This window comes from Bolinopsis microptera, chromosome 4 (genome assembly GCF_026151205.1).
Source record: "Bolinopsis microptera isolate Bmic1 chromosome 4, MBARI_Bmic_1.0, whole genome shotgun sequence".
NCBI classification, from domain to species: Eukaryota; Metazoa; Ctenophora; class Tentaculata; order Lobata; family Bolinopsidae; genus Bolinopsis; species Bolinopsis microptera.
This window is the reverse complement of record NC_087075.1, coordinates 2857499-2884661: the sequence shown is the minus strand read 5'-3', so window position 1 is coordinate 2884661 and position 27163 is coordinate 2857499. Positions and strand designations below refer to the sequence as shown.

At 36.2% G+C, this 27163-nt stretch overlaps 2 protein-coding genes across 2 annotated transcripts; one reads left to right on the top strand and one right to left on the bottom strand.

The window, feature by feature from the left end:
• Positions 1-254: 254 nt before the first annotated feature.
• LOC134814420 (E3 ubiquitin-protein ligase HACE1-like) lies at positions 255-3200 on the bottom strand. The gene has a single exon (XM_063822531.1). The coding sequence runs from the start codon at positions 3190-3192 to the stop codon at positions 490-492; it is 2703 nt and encodes a 900-aa protein (XP_063678601.1). The 5' UTR covers positions 3193-3200; the 3' UTR covers positions 255-489.
• A 4107-nt stretch (positions 3201-7307) lies between these two features.
• Positions 7308-23403, top strand: LOC134813905 (nurim homolog). Its single transcript, XM_063821836.1, has 8 exons — positions 7308-7527; positions 7804-7961; positions 10270-10419; positions 11419-11540; positions 19217-19355; positions 20307-20469; positions 21460-21531; positions 21696-23403. Exons 1-8 carry the CDS (start codon positions 7404-7406, stop codon positions 21872-21874), a joined length of 1107 nt encoding a protein of 368 aa, XP_063677906.1. The 5' UTR covers positions 7308-7403; the 3' UTR covers positions 21875-23403.
• Positions 23404-27163: the final 3760 nt, after the last annotated feature.

Sequence of the window (27163 nt, the reverse complement as noted above, 5' to 3'; positions counted from 1 at the left end):
AATTTCGCTATAAATATAACTGTAATCTGAAGCAGAAATTAAATAAGTTAATCATGCCGCAGAGAATGAGATCAGATTATTATTATGGTAGAATTTAATTTATGTGCATTATTTACAAGATGAATGAGACTCAAAAGATCAAAAAAATTTGGTATTCAAACTGAAAATATCCGGGAAATTTTGACAAATAAATTATGGCGAGTCGTAATAGGTCTACAGAAATCCTTAAAAATCAATGCAATTAAATTCCAAAATGAGCTTACAATAATAACTGAGGTCTCAATAAAAACAATCAACTTGCATATTGCTGTTTATTTTGGTAGTAATTTGCATAAAAACTTGAAAATCATATCATATATACTTGCACACTACCAATTTATCTCATACTTCAACGTATGTCACGTCTTCCAACTAAAACAACTCATGTATACAAAATTATATATAACATAACGTAAAAATCAGTTCACAAAATAAAGCAACATCAAAATTTCATACAAAATCAAATCCTTCTGAACCATACTTAATGGCTATCTTTAACTTACTTTTAACAATTTCGAACGATTTATAACTTGGCAGTTTCAGTAAATTAAAACAAGTGCTGGCAGTAGGTAATTTATTCTGGTCATGAGTTTTACTAATGGTGAAGGGCATCACCTCCCCGGATCCCTGTAGACCAGCAAACCCTCCCAGAGGCACCTTGGAGCTACCAGTGCAGAATTGTAAGAGCAGTGCGCGCTCCTCAGGGGTAAATTCGTGGACAACCTCCCAGAACCAGAGGATCTCTTGATCTTCAGCCTCGTAGTTGTTGTAGGTGGTGTTTGTTTCCCAGTCGTGGGGGTCAATGTTGGGAACCCCACACATTAGTAATTCCAGCTCGTTTTCGTTGAATATAGCGACGAGTGAGGCTGGGATTATGGAATGAAATCCATCAAGAAAACTGTTGATCTGGGGCCGGATAGCGCTTGTCATTTTATATTCTGTTACTAACTCCACGTATTCCTGTTTGTTACTTTCAGCTACTGGAATACTGGAACCTCCTGGTTTTAGTTCTACCACCCTGGCTTCACCCAGAACATTCTGATCTTCACTGAAAGTCAGTCCCAGATCATCTTCAAACTCTGTAATATCATTATCCAGCAACCATTGTAAACTGTTAGCATATCCTGGATCAATGGACCTAACATCAGTGTAATCAGATGGAATCCCAAGAATATGCTTGTAAAACGATTTTGTAAAATGGATATTGATGACATTGCTGTGGTACAAGGATAACCCCATTATAATCCCTGCAAATCTGAAATAATTTAAATGATCTTCTTGAATATCGGAAATATGACTAGGTTGGAAGGTCATACCATCGTTCGAATTAGTAAAAAGTGCATAATCCTCATTTAGCATTTCATTTGTAAGAATATTGAACCATTCACGCCTCACACCAGCTCCTATACCTTGGTCCCCATGAAATGAAATCACAAAATTCTTCCTCAAATCGTCTAAATTAGCATTGTAGATCTCTGAACACGAGCTGTTGAATATGTCATCTCGACGGATTCTGATCTTTGCACTGTCATCAGGGTGAGTATTCGGAGCAATATCTTCATATAAATTGTCATAAAACCATTTCTTTCTGAGAGCAAGATCTTTCTGATAAATCACTTTTCTGATTCCATTGAACTGTCTCATGAAACTTGGAGATTCCAAGAAAAACTTAAGTTGGTTGAATATGAAAAAGCTGTTGTGAGCAAGGAAAACCTTAAAGACATCGGAATAGGAGGTAACAAACTCTTCAAATTTAAGGTGAAGAGAGGTGTCTTTTGACCACAGATGATATGCCTCAATGACTGTGCACAAATTATCTGAGACTTTATCCAGTGATTTAGAGTCACCATCAAATGTGTCACAGAGGAACAGATTTCCAGCTTTGGTATCGGTATCAGTTGAAGCTAGCAGCTCAGAAATTGATATATCTGACCTGCGTTTTGCAATGACTTCTTTACTAAGCATGGCCATCCACTGTTCAAGAATAATCCAAACATCATCAAGTCGATTTATGATCACAGGGCTTTCAAAGAAACATCCAAAAGTGAAAGAACTAGACCCTGATGGGGTAGTTGGAGGGGACATTGTAGTTGGTGTGCTTGAATCACTGTGAGTTCTAGATTTGCTGCAGTGAGATACAATGAGAGAAACTTCGTCTAACATGCTGATTTGTTTCAAGGCTTTCACAAGACTGACAAAAGCTTTTGGAGTAGCCTTATCAGTATTAGAAGACATGACTTCCTTTCCAGTATTTATTGTTAGAGAAACCAGAGTCTCCCAAATCTTTAAAACTAAACTTCTTTTTTTGCAGCAAATATGCTGGATACATTCAATTACATATTTGTAGTTGATCATTTCAGGAACTCTGAGGGTCTCAATGAGATTGCACAACTGAGTAGGGTGAGACTGTGTCAAAGAATAGACACAGTCAAGGTACCGATTAGAAACCAAGATTTGTAACACTGACATACCATTTGAATTTTTAGCTGAAGGACTAGCCCCATATGATAGCAAAAGATCTATACATTGTTGGTGCCCTTCTTTAGCTGACAGTATGAGAGGTGAATGCCCTTCAATGTTCACATCATTTACTTGAGCACCGTTGTCAACTAAATATTCCACTGTTTTATAATGTCCATGCATGGCCGCAAAATGCAAAGCTGTCTGACCCATTTTATCACGTACATTAAGCTCAATGTTCCGTGAAAGCAAATCAGCAAGGAGCTCATTTCTGCCACTTAGAGCTGCCCAATGAACAGATGTTAAACCATCGTTATCTGGTACTTTTGGATCCGCACCTTTATTTAAAAGAAGCTTGCAACAATCTTTAAATCCATTACGAGCAGCAAAATGTAATGGAACAACCCCATTGCTATCTGGCCTATTTGGATTGGCACCAGCGTTCAAGAGAACTGCAACACATTCAGCTGCACCAATGTTTGCAGCCATATGAAGTAAAGTTCGCTTTATTTTTGGTAAAACAGTATCAATGTCAAAATATGGACTACTGCTAATCAATTCTGACACTTTTCTATGTTCTTTTTGCAGCACCATGGGAAGTAACATATTGAGAGCAGCATAGTTGTCTTGAGGGAGTTGGATGGAATGCCCGATTTTCAGGGTTTTGAGCACACTTAGGAATGAGCGGTCCATAATCTGAGATAAATCAAATGTTATATCAAAAGAATATTCAACAAAGATTATTGACTATCATATAATTGTAGTCTGAAATCAATCAATAAAAATAAATAAAGGATAAATCATCAACCTCGAAATCAAAGATAACTTGGTTGTTTGCTTTCAAATTTGAGAACAGTACTTGTCCTGTGTCACCTAGAGGGCCTAGGACCATAACATTCATCTTTATTGACAATTTGGTGTGAACAGGTTGCTCCTGTGCCACCTACTTGTAACTTGTGACTTAACTATCTTAATAGGTTAGCAAGGGCATTGAGCAAATCTGAATTTTTCACCATGAGGCCCTCTGACCGTATGGAGCTTGCTCAACCCGCATGCAGCATGGGGATTATATCAGTTCCGGTATTGATTGACAAAAAACTAAATAATAATAAACAATTTAAGTTCAGCTAAAAAGTATTAAGATATATTGGATCATAATTATGTATGAAAAACAATCTTGAAAGCTATGCGAAAAATTTGTAATCAGGATGCTGCAAATTCGAGCCTGTCGTGTCCCAATTGAGAGGGTGCTTAATCACTATACACTGTAACTTTGAGACAGTTGAAGCCAACTGGAAACGAACGCTGATTATAGTAAAGGATGTGGATTATTTGATTGATACCCCAGAATCATCAAATCCAACAAATTTTCTACACATTTGGAAATGCTTTCGACTTGTCCTGTAAGCTTAAAAAGCCATATAACTCACAAAGCTAACCCCTCTAACATAACATTTAAGGAACCCATGGATAACAGACAGCATAAAATCACCTCAGACCTGTGCATGTGGACAAAAAATATCAACTAAAAGACGATTGGACAGATAAATAAATGAAAGAAAACCAATGTTTTAGGGGCCATTTAGAAAAGATGGCTCATACAAAATTTTGAGATAGGCCAATAAGGTATATTGGATTATAACTATGTATGAAAAACATTCTTAAAAGCTATGCGACAAATTTGTAATCAGGATGTTGCAAATTCGAGCCTGTCATGTGCCAATTGAGAGGATGCGTAATCACTATACACAAAAACGTTGAGACAGTTGATATAAAGCCAACTGGAAACGACGTATTTTCGAACGCTGATTATAGTAAATTATAGCTGATTATAATAAATAAAAAGATGTTATATGGCCTGGATTTATATATTTGATCGATACACCAGAATCATCAAATCCAACAACATTTTTACACATTCGGAAATGCTTTCGACTTGGCCTGTAAGCTTAAAAAGCCATATAACTCACAAAGCTAACCCTTCTAATATTTAAGGAACCCGTGGATAACAGACAGCATAAAATCACCTGTACATGTAGACAAAAATATCAACTAAAATTAGAAAAAATCGGTTATGCAAAATTTTGATCTATTCAATTTTGAAAATCTTGGACCTCTTTTTTATTTTCATACGTTGTGTGACCCGCCGCGCACGAGTGCGCGCCTCCACCTGTATCGTAGAAATTCTACAGGGGTGAAACGACCGCGTGGGGGTCACGACGTGATAAAAGTTTTTGAACGAGTTTTTACTCGATTTTCACAACTCGCGATTGAAAATCGATCGCAAAATACATGCACATAAGTTAAACGGTAACCTTGCACCGACGGTAACTTTTTGCTAGAAACAATATTTTTCCATGAGACCGCAAAAGCAGCTGGTAAATATTAATCTCGATCCTCTATCAAAAATAGCTATGATGTATAAAGTCAATTTCAAAAGAATTTTGATGAAGACCCCCGCCCCGGCCAACTTATAATTGAAGCTATACATTTTAAAGCTGCATAACGTGTAATTACCTTGATTCAAAATGTCAATCCTTCGCATCTCGCCGATCTACAGTCTAGTGGTTGCGAAAATATGAGCGGCGTTTATTGTTGCTCGCAGGGATTAGCTTGAAAAGAGCGCCGCGCACAAAGATTGGCGAGCCCTAGGTAAAACAGGGCCAGTGATTTTACTCGTAAAGTGTAAAGCAAATCACTGGCCCTGCTTATTTTGAGTATTGAGTTAAACGGAGCTAATGGAGGGTATTGCATTGGCACACTGTCATAGAGCATTTAATACAACCACAGACTGCTGCAGACTTAAAAGATACTTGGACTCCAAACAATTTTAAATTGTAGTAATATAATCTAGTTGCAGCGGCACACACTTTAAACTATTACTATCTTACCTGGGGACCTCAGGCTATTATGTTCATAAACATAACACGAATAGAGATTAGGCGGAATGACAGGCTGAGCGCGGCCCAGTAATTACTACCATTATTGTTCTATACACTGAAAAACTCTCAGATCGATGTTGGGAAATTTTAACCGCTTGTAATGTATTGTAGGTTTACAACCTACCAGGACGCGCGCAGAGTTGGACTCGTCGACGGTCCTGTGTATATATGGAACAGATATTTTACAGATATTTTACGAGTATCACCCGTTAAGTAATGTATTAATTATTAAATATCTTAATTTATAAAGATTTAATCAGAACGAATTAATAATTAAAACTTGATAATTTATTTATTCGATAGTTTAGTCTGATATTGATATGGAAATTGATTATATCGACATTGTTATTATTGAATAAAGCTAACTCTTTTAACGAAGGGACTTTGAGTATAAACGACCAAGTTTGCATAAATGTCTATCCGACCAAGAATTGAGTAAAAAAAAATTTGTTTCACTAAATAAAATTGTTGTTTTCTTGATTTGAAATTGGGCTGTTGAGCTTGATTTGAAATGTCTGATTTATTATAATTGACCTTATGAGGTTATAGTTTTTGATGATCTTCTGTATCATTATGTTTCGATTTGATTTGTAGTGTGCTTTGCCAATTGCAACACTAAAAATTTGATTGTGCTCTGGCCTCTGCCAATTACATCACTTGATTTAATTGAATGTATATATACTGTTTGACTCACTTTTCACGTGTCTTGGGTTAAGTTTTAACACTAAATCCCACTTTGTTAAAAAGACAAAAAAAAAACAAAAAAACTTTACTATATAATGACGCAGTGAAACTATCGGGCTATGATGTATGGGGACTTGCCACCCCATGGCAACATTAAACTACTATATATAGTGATCAGATCGTCATCGACCAACATGCTCGTTACCGCCTAATGAGTCTCATTGTTGCTTGCTCGCGAATAGCTCCCGATGAGATTACTGATTGGGTGACGAAATCACTGATTAAGTGGCAAGATCACGTATCTGCAATATCTTAAAAGGGTCATAACTCTGTTAAATTGTAAACAACCAACTTGGAATTTTGGGAAAGCACTTCAATTATCAAACCAAACATGTCTAGAAACTTTGAAGTTCCTAGCTGAAAGCGTTCTCACTTTATGGTGACAATAGCGAAAAAGAGGGATTGGCGTGCCACGCCCACTGTAATTAATTAAATTCAACGAAACTTTCAGGAAATCTAAGGTTGATCCGTATCTATAATCTCTGAAATTTCTGTGCAATTCTAAGGAGAATTACGTGAGTTATTAAAGGGTTGCGTGTGGGTAGTCACTTTTGGGCCACCCTGTATATTGACTCTGTCACATCGTTTCCTGTGAATATAAAACTACAAATTGAACTGGGATCTGGCAATACTAAACCTTAGATCAATAAAATATGATGAAATAATGTAAAACTAGACTGAAGTAAGAGTCTGATAAGTGATAGAATATAGAAAACAAAATAGTCTACTGCTTGAAAGCTTAATAATAAACTGTGAAAGAGTGGTTAACGTAATATATGTCGCACTATATCAACTCAAATTCCTCATCATAATTAAAGAATAGATAACAAAGATCCCACGAGAATGTAAACAGTTGGTCTGTTATTAGAACAAAAAATGTTCACTCACAATGTGCTGTAGCCAGATTGACGCTGCAATTGTAGTTAATAGTCTTCTTTTCTTTTAGTTGACTGGGTATATAAACAATTAGTTTAGAATTAGTTTTAATGAGACTAGTACAATATTATTTGAGAAGCTGAGTATAGAAATAGCAGCACAACACTTTACATTGCTGAAACGATAACATTAATAATTTGAAAGATCTGATTAATATATCACATGTACAAATAATAATCATTAATCAGGATGACTGTATTTAAAAGCTGGCAACCTTGAAATGACAAATGGTGGTATGTGACAAATAATTGATAGATCCCATCCGTCCACACTCTTGTCGCAATGAGATGTGATTTCCAAGGGATCAAGCTCCGAGTGATAGCCTCACTCATCACCCTTTACACAATCGGGTTTATCTGTCATGTTGCTTGGAACGGTTATAAAAGCAGTGTTTTACAGCATACAGGTTTGATTATCATTTTTGTAACCTCCAAATGTATGATGGGAAGTCGATTTATCATTGTTGACCATCTAGTTACGAAATTTTTATTTTGTCTTGTTGAAATGTTGACAAATCTAAATCAATGTTTCACCAGCCGTCATTTCAACAATTTTCACTATTGCAGTTTTCTACTTTTTATCGGTGGAAATTTGTATGTAGAAAAAAAGTCACATTTTATGTGGCACACCCTGTTGTCTTAAAGCAGTCAGTAACTTGATTTTTAAAATCTTGATTTTTCAGACATATTTGAAGACCTCTCCCCTTTGATTCAGAACATTCTGCTTCTCCTCCTATTTGTGCTGCAGCATTCTTTACTGAAACACTTGAAGTACGAGCTCAACCTCTCCCCTGCCAGACACAGATTACTTTACTTGATATCAACCACTACAACTCTTCATGTGAGCTTGTGTTAATTTACAGACTTGTTATTACTTAACAAATTAACTGTCACCTTAATTCGTAGAACGAAAGTAACCATAGAACCTGAACTGAAACAATTGTCCGAAGACTTACATAATTTGGGGGTGTTTACTGTTTATCCGTTAGAGTATTTTACTGAGGGCTAAAGAGAATCACTTCAAATAACTCTAAATCTCTATCATAGTATAGTAGATCTACATAATGTACTATTGAATCCAAGCATACATTAGTATATTAACCTCGTGTAAATCACAAGAGTAGTGTACAGTGCAACTGTATAGCCTTGGATTAAATATTCTAAAGCTTGTACCTACCCCCATTAACTGGGGTCTAATTAAGAACTTCCTGTTTGCTTGTGTACCAAGGGTAGCACACGACTGTGTTTAGATTAGTATTTAGTACGCTAATAAAGTAATATAAGATAGAAAGTGGGTTACTACGTTCAACAGATGTAATCGTTTTAGTGGGGTTCTGTACTTCCGTAAGAAAGTATTCTTAACAATGGGGTGGGTGCAATATGGACTGCTGGACAGTTTATTTCAAGTTGTGGAGTTACGTTTAATCTCTGCTTGAATATTCCATATTTTATCATTTGATTTATATAATTACTAATGCAATTAAGACAGAGAGAACCATCTAATTACCAAGGTAATTAGTACATAATGATCTGTTCTAATGATGCTGAAAAGTTACTCTTTACAATATCCTCCCAAGATAAAACCACTATTTCCTATAAATAGAATCTTCTAGGAGTTATAATCTGTATAATCTGCCGCAACCTGGGAGATAATCCTTTAATGAGGCGTTATGAGGCGTCTACCTGTCATTAAACCATTATATAAGTATATAATAGAGGGCTCTACTAAAAAGTGTTATAAAGTGTTATAAAGTGTTATAAAGTGTTATAAAGTGTTATAAAGTGTTATAAACTTATAGCTCTGTTATATTAGATCCCCTCGGAGTAATTGATACTTACAGGATTCGGCACTGGTTACAAATACAATAAGAATAGTCAACAATGTATAACAGTGGAAAAAAAACTCGAATTCACTAGATTAAATACAGCCACAATTTACCAGCTCACTGCAGACTTTAAAACCTTCAACTCCACACCTCCCACGTGACCAAGTAATTAGCAATTAGATCATTACACCGTGGTAGATATCTCCACACACCATTACATGTCCCTCCGCAAGCAATCCTACACTCCCTATCTCCTAGCAACGCTGCTTCCTCCTACAGACAGGACTGTTGCTACAGGTCACTCAGATACAATTACAGGCACTGTACACCACTTTATTGCGTGGTAAGTGGGCTGGTGTTAGCACATTATATTGTAATGAAGAGAGGTATTGTCACTGGGGCCTTCAGATATACTTCCCGTATAGAACTGCAATACTTATTGACGGTTGAGAGCGGAAATGTAATATCTAGCTATTGTGGGCCAGCATCTGTCTGATTTGCAAGTTATGTGACAGTTACTGTGTTGTGTTTCTTATTAAAACAAAATTTGATAAGAAACTTGAAATTTAAAACGAATTCTTTACAAAATTGAGATTTAATCAATGATATAAACATAATATTGGAAAGTAAAGAAGTAATGCTCTCAAATCTAAATAATAAGTTCTAGTGTTAACTTATCAGGACTAAATCAGCAGTAACTTGTAATCCGGTATGCCGACTTGGTTTATAGTAATAACCTACTATCAAAATTGACATGACAAACGGAAAGAAGGGACGGTATTAAGAAAAAGGTGACGGAAACATGATTCTCATTACATTCTGCAGAAAAGTAAACACTGAAACATCTCTATTAGCTCGTTTAGCTCGTTAACCAGTTTTAATATCACGTTAGAACAATATTCTTTATACATAATATAACTGATCACTCGTAATAAGTCATATTAGGTATATTTAATGAGAGGTTAATTTGTCCCGGGGGATGAGAATTAATTAGGAACACTAAATGCAGCAACTTGAAGCAAGGGTTGAACAAGATAAAAACTATAATGAATATGTAATACATATTATTTAGTTGATATGTACAGGGTTTAATAGATATGTAATTGCCATGTAATTAATAACAATGTATAATTACAGGTGATAAGCTACCTATGGTCGCGCTGTAGTGTCCTCTAATCAATAACAATGTATAATTACAGGCGATAAACTACCTATGGTCGCGCTGTAGTGTCCTCTAATCAATAACAATGTATAATTACAGGCGATAAACTACCTATGGTCGCGCTGTAGTGTCCTCTAATTAATAACAATGTATAATTACAGGTGATAAACTACTTGTGGTCTCGCTGTAGTGTCCTTTACTCCCTCTCACTTACAACTTCTACCGTACAAGCTCTCCACATTCTGGCCTGGACTTGGCTTGTTTCATCTGTTCTTTTAGCTGATTTCATGGAACTCTTCGGCTTCAAACATGTTAGTATTGCAGTACTATCACCTTAATAACACCAGAATGTGTGTGTGTGTGTGTGTCTGTCTGTCTGTCTGTCCGTGTGTAATTTCCGGTCGGTTATACAAAAAAAACGGTAAGAGTTACGGGACTGATTTTTTCGGTATAGTGTCGACAAAACTCTGATGAAGCCCATAGGAAATTTTTTTAAAAATCGGCCGGTGGTAAGTGGTTTTATTGATGGTTTTGTACCACAAATGTTACATAAAGTTGCTTGAGCAGAACGGCAAGAGTTACGGGGCCTGCTCTCTCTTTCTCTCGCTCTCTCTCATTACTGTGTAATATGTTATCTGCTGCATTTAAGTAGCGTCATAATTGGATTAGCCCGGAAGATTTGCTGTAATGTTATACCTTAAGCTTATTAGGGGAGGGAGTACTGTTAGTGTTTGGGGTCTGTTTGGACTGCAGAGAGAGAGAGAGAGAGAGTTCATACGACAATGTTATGCGTGTTTTCAAATATAATATGCGGGTGTGGTGCGGAGTTAACAAGGGTTAATTTCTATAACGATTTAAGCGGTTCAGGACGGGAGTGATGAGGTGTAATACTCGGTGTTCAGACCTTATGATCATGGAATGTGGTGCCTAATAATGATTAAATTATCCACAAGAAATAACTGATTATGAGATTATTGTTTAAGAAACTATTGGGTCACCTAATGCGGGTTTTGACTCAGCGGGTAATTACTCCTACCCTTTTTAACTGCGGCAGTGAAATCCCGGCCGTAGGCCGGGTTACACTAGTACATATATAATATACTAAGAACTTTAATATATTTTAGTTTTGTACTGATTCTGTTTCTGTTCGGAATCTGCTGCAGACAGCTGGAAATATTTAAAAAACTTGATTTCTGAACCCCTTTTGAGCTTTTGCCTGGGAGTGTGACCGCACATATTTGCTGAGCCATTAATTGTCAGCACTTATCATCCAGCAGTCATCACAGTACAATTAGTGAAATATCCCTCAGATTTCCAACGAAGAGCGCGGACTGGAGGAGCCCATCTACTACAAGTCTAAAGGAGCTAGGAGAGTTCTGGAACATTACAGACACCCTGTAGCTGTGGGACCTCTCGTGCTTCTGCTTTCTTGGTTAGTTTTATATCTTGTTTATATCTTGTTTATATCTTGTTTATATCTTGTTTATATCTTGTTTATATCTTGTTTATATCTTGTTTATATCTTGTTTATATCTTGTTTATATCTTTTTTGTATCTTGTTTATATCTTGTTTGTATCTTGTTTATATCTTGTTTATATCTTGTTTATATCTTGTTTATATCTTGTTTATATCTTTTTTGTATCTTGTTTATATCTTGTTTGTATCTTGTTTATATCTTGTTTATATCTTGTTTGTATCTTGTTTATATCTTGTTTATATCTTGTTTATATCTTGTTTATATATTGGTCTTGTTTATATCTTGTTTATATCTTGTTTATATCTTGTTTATATCTTGTTTTTCTAGAATCATATGATGGTAAGGGGAATGTTTGGGTTGGAGGTTTCAGTTATAATTGGGTACTGATACATGTGGGGAGTGGGTACTGATACAATATGTGAGGTGTGAGCTAACCAGGACATATTATCACATGATCGGATATGTGATAAGATCTTATTATTATTATCATTTTTTGTATAGAGCAGTTTGCCACTTAGGTCCAGGATCATTATAAAACATAACGCCGGACTTCTAGGCAGTGTGCTTGGTTGTGGGACACACTCTTATTATTACCATGCCTTTAAAAACGTGTAATTGCTCTTGTGCAGGCAACAAGGTTACCAGGTTGAAGTTCTATCCATGATTTTTACTTCTTATCGTGTTCAGCTCTAAGTGAAGATTGAAGAGTAGTTGCATAAAATAGCGGTCTCTGATATTATTTTACTAGATTTGTGAAGAATCTTGTAGAGCTCTGTTAAGACGCTAAAGTAATTGGAGCTAATCTTTGCCTGATTAGGATTCCAGCACTAAGATGCATGTTATACTTTACACAAATATCTGCGGAATTCAAAAGCGCAATACAATACGGTTACTCAGAACTACATGTAATATGATGTACACTGCTACATATCTTTCATTATTGTCACTACGATCGTAACCATAACGATTGTAACCATAACGATTGTAACCATAACGATTATAACCATAACGATTGTAACCATAACGATTGTAACCATAACGATCGTAACCATAACGATTGTAACCATAACGATTGTAACCATAACGATCGTAACCATAACGATTGTAACCATAACGATCGTAACCATAACGATTGTAACCATAACGATTGTAACCATAACGATTATAACCATAAGGCATTATGTAGCCGGTGGGCCCGACATATCTCGACACGTCGAGGTTTGTCAGGGTTTGTCGGGGTTTGTCGGAGTTTGTCGGGGTTTGTCGGGGTTTGTCGGGGTGTGTCGGGGTTTGTCAGGGTTTGTCGAGCCTGGAGGCTTTTTTTTTTTTTGAGTCTCCCAACAAAAAGCCGAGACGGAGTCATCAAGCTTTACGTGGAAAAACACTACACAAGAAGGCCTCATGTCGCCGGTGGGCCCGAGGCAAAACCCCTCGACAAACCCCGACAAACGGGGTTTGTCGGGGTTTGTCGGGGTGTGTCGGGGTTTGTCGGGGTTTGTCGAGCCTGGAGGCTACATGATGCCTACCAAAACGATGCATCTTATTTCGTTGATACAATAGTGGACAGATGAGTACACTCTGATTGGTGACTAATGAGAACCTTTTTGTGGTGCAATGCATAATGTAAAAGATACCGTGCACCTTGCACCTTATACAATGCACCTTGCATGTTATACAAGTGTAATGTACAATTGGTCAGTACGTACAATCAGGACTATCCTCACCTCTGATGAGCAGTGTTACATGCCCTAACTTGGCCGCTCTCAGACTTAATGAGCTGATGACAGACATGACATAGCCCTCTTTAACCTTGGTTCTAAATTAGCGGGTAGTTCTGTAGCGAGAATATAGCAGTTCTTACCATGGCGTGTAACTTGTTAGGATGTTTTGCTCACTTACACTGAGTGTTATAACCTACACGCTCAGTGTAACCTACACGCTCAGTGTAACCTACACGCTCAGTGTAACCTACACGCTCAGTGTAACCTACACGCTGAGTGTAACCTACACGCTGAGTGTAACCTACACGCTCAGTGTAACCTACACGCTGAGTGTAACCTACACGCTCAGTGTAACCTACACGCTCAGTGTAACCTACACGCTCAGTGTAACCTACACGCTGAGTGTAACCTACACGCTCAGTGTAACTTACACGCTCAGTGTAACTTACACGCTCAGTGTAACCTACACGCTGAGTGTAACTAAGATAAGAAAGTGGTAGAAGTATTTGGTGTTCATTTTAAGTACCTATAATCGAGCTTTTCATTTGGAAAATATTCACCGCAGTTGGTTATAGTTTATACTAGAGTTTAAATTTTAATGCTTTTGGACACGAAGGGAAACACACAAAGCAAGGCTTGAAATCTTCGTAAAACTACATCCTTAGAGCCTGTAAAAACATTTAACTTTAAGATAAGCACTCTATCAAGTAAAATTCATATATAATCATCATAGTGTTTAAATTAGTGTCTCACTGAACACTTAGCACAATGTTAATACCACTGTAGTATATGATAGAGTAAAGAAGCTCAATTCTTATATGAATCAATAATTGAAACTAAGTTTATGTTTTATTAATAAATACAGCATAATTTTTCAGTTAAATTTGTACTGGAATCAATACTCAATTAATACAGAGTCATTCTTAATTGTATTATATCAAAAATACATCATAGTTTGTTTAAATTGAGTCTGCACTCTGCACCTGGCTTGGAATCAATTCTCCGTGTTGACACCATGTTGCACCATCTGACCATCGACACTTTACCGAATTGCCATAATGTCTGAAGATATTAGCACAGTCTTTGATATCACCCGATAAGAATTTTTCCAAATCTAGCGTACTACAAGAGTCTTGATCATAGCCTGGAAATAGCAAAACTGAACAGTACACTCTAGCTCGGGACATAGCTAAGTACAAAATGGGCAGGTAATTTACCGTAAAAGAGTGTATAACAATGACTGCTGGCCATTCCCCTGAAGAGGTTGACATAGAACTTAAAACGGTATCAGAATACCTAAGAGTAAGTTGTTTGTCCGGTCCGCTATCTGCAGTCACATGAAGTAGCACAGCTGTATTTACGCCGTGCAGCTTGTCTAGTTCTTTATCTAGGTAAGTGCCTATCAAATCAACATCACCGCTCTTAAAAACGTGTATGTTGATTTTTGGTCCACGAATGTAATGACCTGGTGTTTGTTTGACGGTGATCTCCTTTGAAAAGCCTGTCAATATTCCTCTTCGTTTCCTTACGTCTTCTATGTGGTGTCTCATCACTGATAGACTATTTGATATATCGTAGGTGTTTCTCAAATTTTTTGATAGATTAACTGTGTGAAAGGGGGGATTTGACAGTTGCGCTGGCGATGGCTGTGATATACACACAGCATTCTGTTGAAAGTCTAATGTTGTCCAAATATAACGATCGCCCCGATTACCTTTCGGCACTTGAAATAATGTTGTAATAATGTTATTATAATTATGATTATTGCCCTGACTATTTTGGGCATCGTCTAGAAACACATCACAATTAGCATGTGAATTAATAAATTCTGCATTAAACTTTAGGTTTCCTTCGTAACTCCCGAAGACATCCGCCAAGCCACCGTGCGCCACATATTCTGGACAATGAATGATGATAACTTGATTATCAATCAATTTGACGGATATCATCTGAATAATCTGCATCCTGGTCAGCGCCTTAGTTTCATCCCTGGGTAGTGTCCAGTGGCGTATATTTGCTTTTTCAAAAGCAGGTTTAATATTTTTCTCGGCTGTGGTTTGAGAAGCGAAAAATATGATCTTTCTATTCTTATACTTAACAACCTGTATTGCTTTAGCTATCAGTATGACACTTTTACCTGTTCCTGCGGGGCCATCGATAAGAACTAACTTTTCTTCTGAATTGTATGCATCAAGCTGCTCCTTAGTTAGGTTGTTCACTCCTAGGTACTCCTTAATGACATCAGGGGCTGGAATTACGTTTGGATTGTTTTTCCTGAACGTAAAATTTCCACTGAGCAGTTTATCATTAATATCCTGTATACACCTGCCCAAATTACACTTGGATTTGTCACAGTTGCCCTTATTATCCGTGCACCAAATAGCAAGCAGCATGTTCCTGACTTTCTCATGTTTTCCTCGAAGATCAGAGTTCAGAGCATCTTCCATGTGAAAATCTGCAACATTGCCTTTCCACCAAGATGCTAAATCTTCAGTATCTTCTTTGAATATAATCGATGATATCTGATCAGGTTTCAAGTTGAATTCTGCCCTGAATTTCCTCGTGAAGTTAGGATAAGCTGTAAAGTGAGAGATATTTGTGCTCTTCTCAATGCTTCTGATCAATTTCACCATTCGTTTCCTCTGTGCCACTGATTTCTTGAAGGTTCCCTGCAAACCTAAACTATGCTGCTGTTCATTGAGTCCAGAGTCCTGCTGTTTTGCTTCAGTAAAACTTGACATATTCTTCACTTCAATGATCACAAAATAGTTTTTTCCTATGATAAAAAAATCGCACTCCCCATCGCGATTGTTAGGTGTTTTTTTGCAAGCCATACAATCCTTTCTAACATGACTTTCATCACACAACTGATATTGACGGTGAGTATATTCGAAACTGTGTAGAACGATTATATCTTCATCTTTTAGCCCCTCCAGTGCTCTATAAACTACAACTTCGGTCTCATAGTCCAACTGATGTTGTTGATCATCCCTAAAACTGGGACCAGGCTCATCTTCATCTGGGTATACGTCAATATACGTGTGTTGTGGAGCTTTAGGTAGCATGATCGGGCGTGTTTCTGTTGACGTACAATACGTATCGTAGATATCTTTCCCGTTCTTGAGATATCCTTCCATTTTTAGGTCTCTGAAATAATTGTGTACACCTTTATTCCTTTATTCAAGTTTAGGAACGAAATACTTGCGGTCGTTAGTCGAGGTACGGAAAAAAATAAAATGATTCAACTGTCAAATTCCACATCTCAAGTCTATACAACTGCAGCAACAAAGTCAAATCACTGCACACAAAACACAGAGTGTAGATCGTAAACAAGGGAAGACAGGGACTAGAGAGGTCCAGTGTAGACTAAACACAGCAAGAGAAACACAATATCCACAGCAATAGCATACAGATTATATGTCGGAATATTATGCTCTAATTGAACTTCCTATAAACCACGGTTCGCCCGATAATTAGTTGCAAGCATGATGTCAGGGGCAACCCTGCCGTGATCGAATTAGACCTCTAGTCAGATCGAGTGTGAACTGCCGCTATAATAAGAAGCAGTAGGCCACCAATTAAACTACCCATTGATCCAATTACTGTTCATGTACAGATTGATAATTAAGTGCCTTGGAAATTGCCAGAATATGCAAAGAGTTTTCAATGTTTTAAGAAAATGATACCTAAATTCATCATTGAAATTTGGTGGGGGCTATTCTGGAGTTAGTTATTTTAATATTCTACTGAATGTTTGGACTAGTAGCTATTGTGTTTTACCCAATTTTACATGTTATCACTTGTTGTGTGACCGGACTAAGTTTAATGAAAGTGCCAAAATGTATCAATTACTGAACAGACTTGTAGTATTACTAACCAACTTAAATCACTAACTTACTGACTACTTTAATAACGCATCATCGGCCAATGTCCATGTATAGAAGTGGGCATTTTCCGTATATTATTTCCTGAAGGGTGCAAACAGAATGCCTCATTTCCTAGCTATCATGAAATTAACTTCGAAACTTTTCATGACATCACGTTTAAATCCAGTAATTGCCGCTGAGAAATGTTCATACTCGACTGAAACCGCTTGTGACAACACTAATTGCCACGTGATAGTCACGTGGTTGCTAGGCAACCAATGAGTACCAGTCGTTATATTAGTTAGTCTAAGTGAGCCGGTTAATGTTATAGTTGGTTAAATAGTGTTATATTATATATTATTAAGAGTTTGAATTTCCCGCTCAGTAGTGATGTACAGCTGTTGCAGGGCTGGAGCTACTAGTTTATAATATAGAGCTACTAGTTTATAATATGTAGTCTACAATATGGAGCTACTAGTTTATAATTATATAGAGTCTACATGGAGCTACTAGTTTATAATATAGAGCTACTAGTTTATAATATGTAGTCTACAATATGGAGCTACTAGTTTATAATATAGAGCTACTAGTTTATAATTATATAGAGTCTACATGGAGCTACTAGTTTATAATATGGAGCTACTAGTTTATAATATGGACTATGGAGCTACTAGTTTATAATATGTAGTCTACAATATAGAGCTACTAGTTTATAATTATATAGAGTCTACATGGAGCTACTAGTTTATAATATGGAGCTACTAGTTTATAATATGGACTATGGAGCTACTAGTTTATAATATGTAGTCTACAATATAGAGCTACTAGTTTATAATTATATAGAGTCTACATGGAGCTACTAGTTTATAATATGTAGTCTACAATATGGAGCTACTAGTTTATAATTATATAGAGTCTACATGGAGCTACTAGTTTATAATATGTAGTCTACAATATGGAGCTACTAGTTTATAATTATATAGAGTCTACATGGAGCTACTAGTTTATAATATAGAGCTACTAGTTTATAATTATATAGAGTCTACATGGAGCTACTAGTTTATAATATGTAGTCTACAATATGGAGCTACTAGTTTATAATTTTATAGAGTCTACATGGAGCTACTAGTTTATAATATAGAGCTACTAGTTTATAATTATATAGAGTCTACATGGAGCTACTAGTTTATAATATGGAGCTACTAGCTACTAGTTTATAATGGAGCTACTAGTAAGAGTCTACATGGAGCTACTAGTTTATAATATGGAGCTACTAGTTTATAATATGGAGTCTACATGGAGCTACTAGTTTATAATATGGAGCTACTAGTTTATAATTATATAGAGTCTACATGGAGCTACTAGTTTATAATATGTAGTCTACAATATGGAGCTACTAGTTTATAATATGTAGTCTACATGGAGCTACTAGTCTATATTACTTGGGATTATTTCCACGCCATGTTTAAAATCGGGTCTAAAACGATGCGAGGGCAGATGATACCCACATATTTGATATTATATACACTACTGTGTACCTCACCCTAGGCTTATAATATAAAATATCTCACAAGAATGATGGGAATGCTATATATATTTTGTATAAATGTTAATATCGTTAGATATGTAGATATTATGTAAGATATGTAGATATGTCAAGTTCGGCTTCATTGTGGTATGTTGTTGGATTCGTCCTGATCCGTATAAAGTAAGTTATTCACAAGGAATACTTATTTAAAAGGTGGTAAAACGATAAAAGATACGTATCTTATTTTCCCCAAACAAATGTATAAGTAACGTTTTCTCAGTTACCGTTGATCATCATAAATCGGTCAATTAGTTAAACAACTATGAAAAACATCGCGAAAGAAAGAAAAGATACAGATTCTGATTACGATAAAATGTTACGAATATAATATGGAATATTCTCCACTTTTGGCGCAAAAGTCGCGCAGGAGCGACATTTTACGCCATTTTCATTGCATTTCAATCACTTTCCTATAATTAAGACTAATTATCTAATCACCTACTAATTACCTGCAGCAAAGTAATGACGACAGACAGACTACTGTTAGCAGTAGTGTTCGTCCTGTACACATTCTCCCGGACATATCTCGATTACCAAGATTATCTTTACTTGAGATACGTTTCTTACCCTGCAAGACGGTACACATTTCAGAAGGTAGGTGTTTCTCTCTTCGTAAATATTACAATAAGTTATCAACTTGTATTAATTAACTTGGTGATAAGGAACATTTAACTTAATGGAAAGTTACATTTTATTAATTTTAAAATACATTATAATATGTAGATTGTAGAATGTAGATTATATATCCATTTAAGAAAATTATTTGTTAAACATTCATGAAACCGGACACGGTTACAACTTTACCTGTGTAATTCCACAGAGGATTCTTTATAAGAAAGTCTAATTGGGTGCTAGTTGAAAATCATTATTCATCGATCAACTTTACATTCGTTTATTTTACCCATTTTATTAAGCCAAATTAACTTAATTTATTTAATTAACCTGATACCGGCACTTGAACACACCGAACTTGTTGAAGAGGAGCGAGTAAAGCCGCTTTTTTGTTGTCCACATTCCTTTACACATTTTGGAAAGCTTGGCGTGGGTCTAGAAGTCAAACTAGCATTGATACATCACAAACATATATATTGATACACTAATTACTAATAATACATATTACATACTAATATGTATGTACTATGTACATAATGATATAGTGTGGTTTGTACATTCTTACTGTGAATTTGAACAGGTCATGAATTAGGGTTTTCAGATGATACCTTTATTTTTTCATAATTTAAGATATTGTGTTTGATAATAACTCTACCTTCTGTTGACTCATTCTCGAATGCACATTCTATTCATTACATTTTAGTTTTTGATGATGCTCACGAAATCACTCACGAGGCCGTACTTATTACACACAAATAGCAGATCCTGTATCATTTATATATTCTACACTAAATTAAATATCTAGTCATTAATCAGTCACTGCTCTTTAGAGATCTAATAAATCTTAATCACATAATTACTTCACGATTTTGATAATAATGTATAATTAATCACTACATTCTCAATAATGACTACCCACAATGAAATGCCCAGGTCGAGATACGGAGCAGATCTACCACCATCAGAGAAACACAATCCTCCTTCTGTTTTAGTGACGAGGAGGATTGTGACGTCACACATCATGACGTCACACATCATGACGTCATACAGACCCCTGGACATCTAATTAGAAGACCCAGCTTCGGATCTGACACAGGTTTAACAAACGGAGGCAACATATTACCTATAATTACCTATAATTACCTATTATAACACATCACAAACATGTTACCTAGTAAGTTAAGTTAATTTGTCTGATCCCAGAAAATTCGAAATCTACCCTAGTTCCCTTTGGCTAGAATCTGTGTCCTTATTCATATTAATACTGTAGAAATTGATCCGTGACCCTGAGTTACAAGTCACAACATGGATTATGAAGGTGGCATTAAAACTTTAGTTCCTCTAACACTCGACCAGAGTATAACCACTTTCAAACGTAACTAGATAACTCTCAATAAAAGTGGTATTTGAGTTGGCTTTCTAGTAAGAGTAGAGCAGTGAAACAGGGTGAAATATAGTGAAATAAAAGAGTGAAATACACCAGGTAGCAAAACAGGGCTCTACCCACGACCATTCCTTAGACAACGAATTACAGACAGTTAAACTATGAGATACTTTAACAGAGTAATCTCTAAACCAAACTGACACTTCTATAATATAATGCTGCATATTTAGCATATTTACCCGTATATTATATGATATTATATGGTTTTATGTAGTTGTCTGGTTAAACCTTTAAACTGTCCCGTTATCTTGGTTAGCTAGCACTTACGTTAATTTACCTACATATTAAGTTACAAAGTGCAAGTGGTTGGAAAGACTAAGTCAAATAGACAATGTTCTGATAATATGATGATTACTTAATCTTTACTTCTATGATTACTTAATGTGGAGATTGTTATATATTTGTTCTAAGTTTTAAGGATGATTGGTGTTCGCGATAACGAAAGAAAATATTTAATCAATGACGCATATATTAGTTATACCCGGCCCTGGGAATTTACCCTATAAAATCAAACAACGCTGAGAATGTTGTTAAAATACCTTTTATGTCTCCCACACTACAATAATCAAACACTAAAAGTTTCTGGAATTCATGTTATTTCCTGATTGCAACATTACTTGGAATTTAGTTTATTTCTCTCAGATGCTGGCTACGGTTCTTCGCCCACATACCACAAACCTGACTACTTTAGAATACTTTCTCAGACCAAGTCAGGTGAGTCGGAAATTCGGAATATCAAATGTTATTCAATGTACTAGTAGTATACTGTATACTGTATAGTATTGCTAATTTCCCGCCTTATAAATTATAAATATTCAATTTTATACCAATCTAATCCTATAATTAGTACTTGTTTTAAAATTGTGTGAAAACTTCAGGAAAGAAAGTGGTTGAAACAGATGTGGCATCAGCATCTGTTGAGAAAGAAATCACACCCTCGACAAGTTCAACTATTTCAACAAGTTCAACATCAGCATGCTGTGGAGCTGAGCAGTGCGTTTGTTCTCCGTCCGGAAAGCGCAAAAGTACCAGAATCGGAAGTTCAGCCAAGAATTAGCATGTATTGAGTAACATTGACATGAGTATTAATCAGTGTAAAATATTATGATTATCAATTATTATATTATGTAGTATTTAATTAGAAGTTATTATATTATTTATTGCGGAAGTATCGTGGCTGGTACTGAACAAAAAAAGAAAACATTCCTTTAAAAAGTGACAGCAAGAAATATACTATTATACGGAAAACTGTACTACATATAATATTACAAAACTTTACGCTGAAGTATGTGATACTGTGATAACTTTACTTTTATTTAAAACTTTTGTGACTTGTAAGTCATCTAAATATTATGCACTATTCGGAAATAAATGTACAAACAGAGACATTTATCGACTCATTATAAAAAAGAAAACAACGTATCCTTAAAATTATCAAATGTATGGGTTTTGGATTTTGAAAATTATGTACGATAAAATCACGAGAACTGACAAGTATTTTAAGTCTAGTCCTCCACTGCATATCTTCAACATTATATATGCTATCTGCTCTAAATATTCAAATAATAATCTGTACATAATATAAACTTTGTACATGTCACATCATAACCTCTTTAAACGTTTAAAACCTAATGGTACGTCTCTCCAGGAATATTCCCAATTTTATGCTCTAATGATTAGGAAATGACTTATTAGGGGTGATTATAGTAATTAGTTAATGACATAATTACTTGCCCCACTACACCACCTTGTCTTCAGAATTGTCAGATAATGTTTGCGGTGATGTTTTGTTTTGGAATTGTTACCGGGCCCTTCTTTACAACTTTACAACTTAAATAATAACGATGATATATTAATGGCAACACAGCCATCTCGACTTTATTATATACTCTATGCTTTTCCAAGTTTGAAGTTTATTTAAAATAACGTTAATTAGATGTATTAGAAAATGTGTTTTGATGTATGAGACTAATTAAAAAGCTTACACCTCCGACCAAATTGACTTATATCGTAGGTTTTAACTGACCGCGTATATAACATGTCAAGCAGTGATAGTTGTCAACACTGCTATTTTAAAGTGACATTATTGTAGCAACATCTTAGTAGACTTTTATATAATTCTTTGTGCGTCTTCTTTATCTTGCGTTTGTGTGTGCTTGTAAATTGTTTTTGTGTTTGTAATTTCCTAGTTATTCTTTTACTTATAGTTCTGTTCTTATGTCACATTTTCGAGAGTTTTTCATGTGTTTAGGAGATATTTATTGTTAGCTTTAAAGTTATTTTCTTGCTTCGTTTATAATTTCCGCATGTAAATTGTAAGCCTTTTTTTTCGAAAACTGCTTTCTTTATTTTTCTAAGTGATGATATATATTAGATCTCAAACCAACTTTAATTTTATACTAAAATAAGATATATGTAACCTGTCATTTACAGTATTACTCGCTTTAGAATGATTATTGTACGTAAATATTATGATCATGTACGTTATTAATCTGATATAGGTACACTATACATTTATGTCGTTTGCTATTTAAATGTATAATTCTAGCTAAGGCTATTTATATAAGTATTTATTCGTTATCAATTACTCATTACTGTTTCCCTTGCTTTCGACAAATGTAAGATAATAAGCAACCTTGTTTTTGTCTATTGTCCATGTTGATAAGGTCTACTAATGTTTGTCGCCGTAAGCCGCGTTGATTCATAATCTAATAACTTAGCGCAATCCCTTGACGCGCGCACGCGCGCGCGAAAATAAAGCATGGAACCGTCCAACTGTTTTGCCCCATTTTTGAATTTCGGTCACAGTTTCAGAGGCTTTGGCAGATAATCAGTGACCTCTGCTACTGCTTCAATTTTAGATTTACCCGTAATAGATCACTTAACGAGATAAACTTCCCCTGAAATTATCAGTCCTAGAATCTAGAATGATCTAAATTTCTTTTAAGTCAGAGGCATGCCAATTACTACCGGCACCTGAATGAGCTTCGTGTCCTTGCAATGTCTAATATAATGACGGTCCTTAACATTTATGAATTCGAAAGAAATGCTGTTAACAATGCTTCAAGAGGCTTCAGGGTTTCATTTTGCAACAATCATTCCGTCATTCAGTGGCTTGTCTATTGTCTAATCTTTGGTCAAAATTAATCCTCCGGTTTGTGGACTCATTCCTTCAAAATTAGAACATTAAGAGCGACACATAATTTGCTGAATCCGGGATATCATTGTCCATTATACATAGGACTTAATTGACTTTTTAGTATAATTCAGCCAATTTACGCTTTACCCTATGTTCGCGAAGTTGGTTCACGTGTTGGTGATAGAAAGGGACCAGCAGTAGGAGATGGGGTCTTACAATTTGAATTTTTTATGTAGTGACTAAGAGTTATGTTAAATGCAGAGTAAGTCGTTCCTTGGAGGCAAGTACCTGTTTAACATGAGCTGGAAAAAGGTGATTTGCTACACGTAAACCAACTTCGGTCGAAGTTGAAATTGGCCGATCTTAGTGACAAACTGTTGATGTAACGGTACTATACTACTATCTAACTAATAATCCCAGAATGTGTGTTTTCTGTCTGTCTGTCTGTCTGTCTGTCTGTTTGTAATTTCCGAGCGGCTTAATCAAGAAAACGGTAAGAGTTGCGGGACTGATTTTTTCGGTAAAGTGCCGACAAAACTCTGACGAAGTTAAATGATAAAGGTTTTTTAAATCGGTCGTTGGTAAGTGGTTTAATTGATGGTTTTGTACCACAAATGTTACATAAAATTGCTTGAGCAGAACGGTAAGAGTTACGGGGCTCGCATATGTAGCTGCATAATTAGTGTAATTGAGTTACCCGGGTAAGATTCGCGCTGTCTATACTATAATCTTATTAGGGGAGGGGGCACTGTTTGGACTGCAGAGAGAGAGTTCATACTTTCATACGACAATGTTATGCGTGTTCACAAATATGATAGGCGGGTGTGGTGTTAAAGGTTAATTTATATTGATTATTGTTTAAGATACTATTACTATTGTTTAAGATACCATTGGATACGTGAGGGCACTCCGAATAGAATTGCTCACCTAATGCGGGTTTTGACTCAACGGGTAAATGCTCCTACCCTTTTTAACTGCGGCAGTGAAATCCCGGCCGAAGGCCGGGTTACACTAGTTATTATTATAATATAAGCTATACTAAATATGCTACATATATATTTGGTAGTCAAAGCGAGGACAGCGAGAGAAAGAGAGACGTCACTCGGACATGTTTCATCGCATGAAACCTCAAAAGTCAAATTCTACTATTCGCCGTGACCATTTACCAAATTCTAACCGGATACAAAAACATCAACAAGCTCATCTACTGGCTTATCATTTCGTAATATCCTTATTTAAGATGACGAGTCCAGCTGCACTACACTAGAATCTTTACAAATTACATGTATAAATACATACCACTCACCGTAAATAACTTTAAAAGTTTTAGTTTTCTCGCATCAGATTCCTCTATTAGTTGTTAGTGCCTTAAATTCCTAACTGACTAATTTCTGTAGTGGCCTAGCTTGCTGCTGTATACAACAACAGTGCTACGTCTAGCAGCTAGTTTTGCCTGATAACAACTCAACTCATATAGTACACATTGCGCTCTCAGATTATTATAATATAGATGCTTGTGCGAGCCGCCGCCACTGTAAGTGTAATGGCACATATTCGCTATTACATATTATTCCGATTCGTTGCATCTACAGCAGTTTCCTTTAATTGCATGTATATTACAGCTCATGTCAAAGCTTCGTATTGACAATTCAATTTCGCCGTTTCCTAGTGTTTCGTTATTCGTATAGCTTAGGCTTTCACTTTCAGATAAATGTAGGCTTTTTCATGCCAATTTGAAGTTGAACACCACGCAAAAAAAATACGTTCTCCGAAAAACAAAATGTTACGCTTTTAAATTTGAACAGTCACGTCCTTATTCTATGATAATATAATGCATATTTTAACACACAGTTTGTTTGTACTTGTACTTGTAGCCACATTTTGAAGATGATATTTAACACACAACCTTGAGCTAATCCAGTGCACACACACACACGCTCGCTCGCTGACATTTGTTAAATCTATAACATTCCTACCAGAGCCGTCTGAAATATATTTCATTATTTCAACATACTACATTTTTACACATCAACAGTTTGCGGGCTTCTCTCATGACTAAAAGCGTGGCAGTTTGTTAAAAGCTGTTACGTGGGTTGCTGGTCGTTTTGCAGGATATTTTGTTGTTTCGGTACAGTGTGTTGTCCACAGTTTCGCGTGTGTTTGTGTCCTTGTTTACGAATTAACGAATTGGCCACCGACCAGAATTTAATCCTATTAGACCACTTTTTGCATGACTGAGAATCTGATTTGTTTTTATCATGTCTCGCATATTTTCTCCGAATTACCGCTTGTGAAATTGAATAAAACTTAAATACTGTCACAAGGATGCACAAAGAAAGAAGTTGAAGTGAAATGACGTCACAGCAACTAAAGTTAACGTCACAAGAAGGTCCTGACGGAGAACCCACCACACCCACAACACCCGGTTTCGATGCTCTCTGCTTCACTGCTGACCAAGAATCTAACTTCTTCCCCGATGACTCAGATCCCGAGGACCTAAACTCGTCCCGACGAGAGTCATATCACTACGAGCCTGGGGTGATCAGGAAGATGAAGAAAAGCGGCAAGTATGCTCTGAATAGCGACGTGTTTGAATCTAAATCCAGGCCTGTATCTGTTGCTTCAATGCACGAGATAGATCTGGAAGACAATCCAGAGATCGTGATTGACGGGGACACGGACAGGGAGGAGAGGTTTGATAATGTCCACAAACCAGTCTTGTTTTTAAAAAGTTGTCCCTCCCCTGCCACATTCCTTCACAAGAAACTGCCTCCTCCATCACCGACATCTTTAATGGGCAAACTCAGTCTGCTAGACTCAATAATCAGTGATATCAACGAGACAAGGTTACAGGATAATACCTGTGTTATGTGCGGGTTTGATCACCACGCCACGGAACAATGTCTGCACAATTCAGATGGGTTCACGAACAGTGACACTGAAATTCATTGTAATCCGGCGTTTAGTGGGGCGGCGGAACAGAAGGTGGAAGTGAAGAAAGGGAGTGGGAAGATGAAGAAGAAGAAGAGGAGAAAGGTTCTCAAGTTTGATCATTCTGATGATTCATCTGATACTCCAGGATGAACTGTATTAATTTCTAACGAGGATGTTTTTATTACTGGGATTATGAGATGGAACAGATATTGACTCAGTGGGCGGAAGTGAAGCACGCCGATTGGACACTTGAAAAGTTAGGATTTTTACTAA

Excerpts from the sequence above, each read along its gene's own strand:
- LOC134814420 (XM_063822531.1), bottom strand. The coding sequence starts at position 3,192 with ATGGACCGCTCATTCCTAAGTGTGCTCAAAACCCTGAAAATCGGGCAT.
- LOC134813905 (XM_063821836.1), top strand. The coding sequence starts at position 7,404 with ATGAGATGTGATTTCCAAGGGATCAAGCTCCGAGTGATAGCCTCACTC. Across the intron at positions 7,528-7,803 it reads CAGTGTTTTACAGCATACAG|ACATATTTGAAGACCTCTCC; the intron begins GTTTGATTATCA and ends TTGATTTTTCAG. Across the intron at positions 11,541-19,216 it reads CTCGTGCTTCTGCTTTCTTG|CAAAGTAATGACGACAGACA; the intron begins GTTAGTTTTATA and ends AATTACCTGCAG.